We start from the raw sequence: 7,192 nt of genomic DNA, 5'->3' as shown, positions 1-7,192 counted from the left end.
AGGGGTCCCAGACTGCGAGAGGGCACAGGCCAGGCTGGGGGACCCCCCTCCCCCCACCCCCCAAGTGCACAAATTTTTGTGCACTGGGCCTCTAGTATATATATATGATCCTATCTTCTTAAAGAGAACATAACAGAAAATGCAAGGACTAAGGCAGAAGGCTTTGGCTGTATTTTAACCATCTGATATCAACCATGTCTTTTTACTTTCTCATTATGAACCTAAATTCTCTGTCTAACCATGCACCCATCCATCCATCCCATCCATCCCTAATCTAAAAAGAGTAATACAGACTAAATGATTTTTGTTCTGGTAACTTGGAGGCCTTCCATGCATATTATATGGCTTTCCGCTGTTATAGAAAGGTATGGCTGCTGCTACAAATGGCATGAACGTGCAGTTACACCATAACCAGGCCAAGACTACTGCATCAATCTCTCTTCAGCTTACTCTGCTACCAGTCTTTCTCTGTTTAAGCCATTACCCTTCCTGAAATATAAATCTGACCATGATACTCCTCTGCTTACAAACTTTTAGGGCTTCTGACATTAAAGGGTAAAGTCCAAACTCCCTAAGAAGACTCAAAGTTTTATAATCTGACCAAACAATACCTGTGCAGTCACTTTTCACCTCCTGTCATCGTTCCTTCTACACCACAGGCTAACGTAGCCACCATTCTTTCAACATGCACACATGCTCCTTCATACCCTGTTGCCTTTGACATGCTATTCCCAGTATTGCCCTTAATCTCTCTAATCAGTTTATCCTTCAAAACATAGTTCAAATGTCACCCCATCTAAGAAGGCCTCCCTCACACTCTAAGGATGACAAAACCAGTCACTTTCTGTGCTCTCCTAGCACTTTGCTATGGTTCTATAATAGTGCTACATCATAAATTGACCTACAAACATATTCATTTTCTTTATAGCCAATATGAACTGTGATCATCATTATTTCCAGAGCACTTAGTTACTACTTCCTTAAAGGTAGTAAATGCTGAATAAATGTTTGTTAACTGAATAAATTCATGTATACAGTATTTTAAACTCTGCCTTCTATTTAGGACCTTATAACACTGAGCTCCAGGTAAGGCTGTCAGAAACATACTTCCCACCAACCTCACAGTGAAGATTCTTCTTTGATCTCTGGTGCATAGCAACATGAAAAGAATAAGATTCGCTTTGCTAGCTGGAAAGAAGAGCATTCAGAAACTTTAAATTTGCTCAGTGAAGAGTTAATGTAGAAGCGGAGCACTACAGTAAATAAAGCATGATCTCTTGAGCCGGAAAATTGGGGTTCAAATTCAGGTCACTGAGTGTCCTTGGGCAAATCTCTTAATCTCATGACAATTTCCCTATCCATAAAACAAGAATGATAACAACAAATATGTCACAGTATAAAGCAAGGCCTCTAGAGTCAGTAAATCCCTTAACCTCTCTGGTGACAATTTCCCTACCTGTTAAAGAAGATTTAAAGACGATGATAAACTCAAGAGAGTTGCAAGGCTTAAATAAGGGCTGACATGTGAAAGTACTGCTTAAATAAAAGCTATCATCAAATGTAAATAGTTTTCATAAACTTTACTAGCTATGGTAAATGTGAAGATTACAACTAAGAGGAAGGTGTGGGGAGGAGGTATGCGAAGGATAGTAAAAGTCAGGGTCCATACCAGCTTATGCTGGCTTCCATAGTTCTATTCCCAAGCCAACACTGAGAGAGGTTCAGATAGAAGAAAATATTTTTTGGAGAAATGCTAATTTATTCATAAAACATTTATCGAGCACTCACTGTGTGCCCAGCACTAGCAATGACAGCTCAGTCACTGTCCTAAGTAAGTGACTACACTATCTCGAGTATGTGTTCTCACAAAGATGAAGATAGATGAAAAGTCAGTATTTCTTAACCAAGCTGAAGTATAGAGCCCTATATTCACAGAAGAATATTAACTATTCTACTCCAGGTAGAATATGCAGAGATTTAATCTATAAGAATAGGTACATTTACCTACCACACAAGTTTCACAAGGATTTTTTTAATGAAACATACTCACCCAAGGCAGGGTATCCAAGGTAAAATCGATCTGCTCCCAACCATCCAAGAAAAAGAGACAGTGCAACAGCCACTTTATATGAATAGCCATTTCTGCACGAAATTAGAACCTGAGTGTCACCTTCAACATGTAACATTTTAGAAAACAAAACTGCTAGTTATTATTTATTTGTTAATTAGTTCATTCATTCATTCAATTAATGCTTTTTGGGTAGCTACTGCATGCCAAGAACTATTCTAGGCTATTGGAATATTTTAATGAATAAAAGAGACAAAGATCCCTGCCCCTAAAGAGCTAACAATCTAGTGGCAGCAAACAATAAAAATATTTACAGTAAATCATATATTAAGAAAGCCATACATGTTATGAAAAAAAATGGAACAGGGTGTGTAGGAATCCAGAATGTTAGGGATACAAACAGGAGCTATTTAAATAAGGTGATTAGAGGGCTTACTGAGAAGGTGATATTTGAGCAAAGACCTTAGGGAGGTGAGTCAGCCATGTCATGCCTCTGAAGGAAGAGTGTCCCAGACAACACACTGCTATTTACAAAGGCAGCACACCTTACATGTTTGAGGTCTATTAAGGAGGACACTGTGGCAGGAGTAAAGGGGGAGAAGGGAAGAATAGAAGACAACGTCAGAGAGGTAATAGGGGGCAAACAGGACAGCTCATGCAGGACCTTGAATACCATTGTAAAGACTCTGTCTTTTGCTCTGAGAGATCATGGAAAACTACTGTAAAGTCCAACCTGAGTGGCTAGCTGTTCTCAACAGATGATATTCTTAGTTACTGTATTATCTATAATAAAAGTGTAATATGCTAATTAGACCGGACAACCTAACACCAGATGAAACCAGGGCTGCGGGAAAGCACGGGTCCCTGGGTGCCTGCCGGTGGCTGGCACTGGGGGAAGGAAGGCCTACTCTTGCACAAATTTCATGCATCGGGCCTCTAGTAGCCTAATATCTTAGACCAGCACTTAATAAATTGTCATTTTGAAAGTTTAAGGTAGAAATATCAATCTATAAATTTCAAAATTGTCTAAACCGTATCTAAATACTTTGGAAATAATTCCTTTTAACAATTTTTACTTTACTAATGAGAACTCTTAGAAGCCAAGAATCCTAAATGATTGGCTTAGCAAGACAGAATCTAAAGCCCCTCATTAATTCAGTGAAGTAGGGTCAAAAGAAAAAAAAAGGCTCTAATAGTAATTTCTAAGAATTCTAATAGTACTTGTAAAGCCAAACAGTGGTTATTTTTTTTATAAATTCAAATAGATATCATCAAATAGCTGCAACAATGTACAGTTAAAAGGTAAAAGTATAGTGCCAGCAATTAATAAAAGTGAATAAAACTAAGCTTTTAGCACAAAGCAAAAATAGAGGAATAAAATGTTAGCTTTACTGAAGCAAAATTAAAAGCAAACTTAAAAGACCTTTAAACAAAGAATATTCCTAACAAAATAAAGCCATTTATCTTAATATCCCAAACTAACATTTGAATTGTTTTACATTACCATTCATCATCCATGCCTATTACAAAAAATGAAACCAAGTCTCAAAATTCCCTTAATATGCAAATGACTTAATAGTTAGCATTCTTTTAATAGCACAAGTACACAATCCTTTATTTTGAACTCTAGAAATCCCCCAAATTTTGAGAACATAATTTTTTCCTAACTAATTTGGGTAGCCTAAATGACTGAACTGACATGGCATAAGGCCATTCAGTCTTCATTTATCCAAAGTAGTGAACAATAGAGCTTTACTTGGTTGGTAAATTGCATTTATAAAACAATATAATATGCACACTTAAAGAAGAAGTTTTCTGATACAAGCAAAAAGTTAAATTAGTGAAGAACTTTCCCCATAATTTACCTCTTTATCTCTTCACTGCATGCAATCAAGATACAACATAAGCAAGTGATCTGAAAATTTAACTTCAGTAAGGTACTTACACATTTCGGCAAGATATGGGCTTGAGAAAACCAACTTCATGTCCAGTAAAATGTGTTTCATTGCCACTGAAATCTTTACAAGTTATGTTGGGTGCTGGAAAACATGGAACTGAAGGCAGAAAAAGGCAAGAAACCATTTTTTTTTTTTGTAGGAAAGGTGTGATTATGTATTTTTTTTTTAAGACTAGCAAAGCACACAAGAGAATATAACGTGTAGCAAACCACCTCCCAATAGAACATCTGACATGAGATTTTAATTTAGATAAGAAAAGCTACATGATAGATAGACAGACCGACAGCCAACCCTGTCTGGTGTAGCTTAGTTAGTTGGAGCGCTGACCCATGCACTGAGATGTTGGTTGTGGGTTCAATTCCTAGTCAGGGCACATGCCCTGGTTGTGGTATTACACATATTTTAGAATAGATGGTCCCCAAAATCATTAGATGAGGGTTTGTTATCCATTTTCAAAACATCTCTAAGAAAATACTGATACAAAAAAAGAAAAAAGAGTGATGTATATTTAAAATTCTTACCATACTGTCCTCATACTTAGGATGTACCCAAGTATATATGTATATATTTTTTTAAATATGTTTTTTATTTATTTCAGAGGGGGAGGGAGAAATAGAAACATTAATAATGAGAAATCACCATTGATCAGCCGCCTTCTGCATGCCCCTAACAGGGGACTCAGCTGGAAACCCGGGCATGTGCCCTGACTGGGAATCTAACCATGACCTTCTGGTTCATAGGTAGAAGCTCAACCAGTGAACCACGCCAGCTGGACTATCAATGTATATTTTACAAGTGCATAATGTGGGTGATACAGCTGCTCACTGTACCTTATTGTACCAACAATCTCATTTCAAGTTCTTTACAAGTAATTAAAAATCTAACTGAAGCAGTACCTTTGCATAACATAGCTTGGTGAATAAAGGGCATCAAGACAGCTATATAAATTGATTCCAAAGGTTTCAAAAAATGAATGAAACCATAAAACATCCCAGTTTTATAATTAAAGAGAATAAAATTCTTTTTAAGTCCTCTAGCCAGTTCAATTTTAAGTTGTTCCGGAAACTGAATAATGTTATAACTCAAGAAAAAAAACACACGCATTAATTACTTTTAGTGACCATTCATTAATCTATGAAATAGTGTTTTAAAATTTATTTTTAAAGACACGTTTCTGGAAGTCTTACCATGAGCTGTGTAGTTTGTACAGTTAACTGGTTCTTGTGTAGCATCATTTATTTTTGGATCTTTACAAATATATTTAAGAAAAGTTAAGGAAATGTGAACTCCATTCCAACACAAAACATTACCATCTGTTTACTATCTCATATATACTTATGTTTATATTCACATGTAAAGGGAGGCTGTTAATTTATCCAGGTCAAAAAAGACAAGCACAAACATATCCTCAGTATCACTAAATAATACCTGAACATTAATTTATTACAGGAAAAGTATATTAACTTAATGTATACTAAAAGCTCTAGCAGAGAATGCCATCCTTAAAGAACAGCAGTTAGGGTTTAAGCACAGAGCACACACACACAAGAAAAAATGAAAATAAAAATTTTTACCAAATTATTGTAAGAGAGCTTTAAGGTTAAAAAAAAAAATCAGTTTCCAGAGATTTGACTGAACTAATTTACAGGGCCCTCAAGTATTGCCATCTACATAATTTCATGTAACTTGAAAACCCTGTGAGGTAGATACTATTCTTCCCACATTACAGAAGCACAAACTGAGGCCCACAGTCTGAGCGACTTCTCCACCGTCATATCAATGACGGGTTGCAAAATCAGGTTTCCTGACTCCAAGCCCAGAGCATGTGCATCGGACTGCAGGGCAGATGGTGCTTCCGGTGGGTCTACATGGTCTCCCCAACAGGATTTTAAGCCTTTGGAAACAGGTATAATAATTATATCCTTACAGATACTTAAAACACTTGGGTGCTTTTCTGCTTCCTACATATTTTATTGACGCTATAATGAGACAAGTAAGGAATTCACAAATGTCTGTTTACGGTTTTGAGTCAGCATTTGAAGACCTCATTTTTATGCCAGGAGTAACAGATATTTTCCCGTTGTCACCACCTTTTCGTCCTACAGGCTCAGCCACTTCTCTCTGGGGTTCAAAAAGCCCAACTCTTCCTATTGCCCAATTATTTTCTTTGCGAGAACGGCCCTGACCTTTTCGCCGAGAAAAATAACTCAACCTGCTACGTTACTGATTCTCAAACTTCAACGAAATGGTATTCAACAAATAAGAGCTGCTCTGCAAAAAAAAACAAAACAAAACAAAAATGGTATTCAACAAATAAGAGCTGCTCTGCAAAAAAAAAAAACAAACCCACAAATAACCACGGCCTCTCCTCAAGGTACACAAAAATACTATAGGACAGAACTCTCTTAATTTGAAGATTTTCCCTCCTAAAATCTTTCCTTTATCTCTGCCTTCTGCTATTAACTCTTCCGTTATGCACTTTGCACCAAAGTATCTAATTCTGTACAGGGGTCGCTATTTTAATTTGCACGCAGCTCCCATTTCATCCTGTGCCTCGGTTTACCAGAACTGTGACACCGAGCAGACCCACTCCACCCCTTCGGCCTCCGCTTTCTCTTCGGTAAAGAAGCAGCTCACACCTACAGCTCCTGCTACACGCCAGGCACCGTCCTAAGCGATCACAACAGACCTTTCCATTCATTGGTCCGTTGTGACCTATACGGCTCATCGCGAGCACACCGAGTTCAAATCCTTTGCCCCCGGCTACCGAGTGCGGCATCGCCACGGGAGCTTGCGAAGGATAAAAGGTAACGATCCTGGAAAGTTCATGACTCCCGGGCAGCACACCCGGCCTCATCGGTATTCACGACTACCGGTCTCACCCCGAGACGGCAAACTTCCAGGGGAGGCCCTGCCCATCGCTGGGTCACTAGTGCCTAGATCAGCACCGCGCGTGCTGCAGGATCTAGGTGTGTGTTGCACACACCAACCCACCAGTAAAAGTAAAATAAACATAAACAAACAGGTGGGTCCGAAGAAAAAGCGCCAACAATCCTAAAATCCCTAGGAGATTTACCCAGGGCGGCCTGTGTTTCCCAGTCCCATCTCCCCTCACCCCCCAGCGTCCCCGGTGCTTGGAGGCCACAGGTCCGGGCTCCCGCCAGCA

At 38.6% G+C, this 7,192-nt stretch overlaps 1 protein-coding gene across 1 annotated transcript in view; it reads right to left on the bottom strand.

Moving 5' to 3' along the window:
* TM2D1 (TM2 domain containing 1) overlaps window positions 1-6,883 on the bottom strand; it is a 27,162-nt gene extending 20,279 nt beyond the window's left edge. The window contains exons 1-4 of the mRNA XM_005878077.2: window positions 6,590-6,883; window positions 5,214-5,343; window positions 4,014-4,122; window positions 2,051-2,142 (exon numbers count right to left, since the gene is read on the bottom strand). Coding sequence (XP_005878139.1) covers window positions 2,051-2,142; window positions 4,014-4,122; window positions 5,214-5,343; window positions 6,590-6,883 — 625 coding nt within the window. The remainder of the gene's footprint in view (window positions 1-2,050; window positions 2,143-4,013; window positions 4,123-5,213; window positions 5,344-6,589) is intronic.
* Window positions 6,884-7,192: the final 309 nt, after the last annotated feature.

Source organism: Myotis brandtii, unplaced genomic scaffold (assembly GCF_000412655.1).
Source record: "Myotis brandtii unplaced genomic scaffold, ASM41265v1 scaffold540, whole genome shotgun sequence".
In the NCBI taxonomy this organism is placed as follows: Eukaryota; Metazoa; Chordata; class Mammalia; order Chiroptera; family Vespertilionidae; genus Myotis; species Myotis brandtii.
The sequence above is the reverse complement of the archived record's forward strand: the minus strand, read 5'-3'. Positions and strand labels throughout refer to the sequence as shown.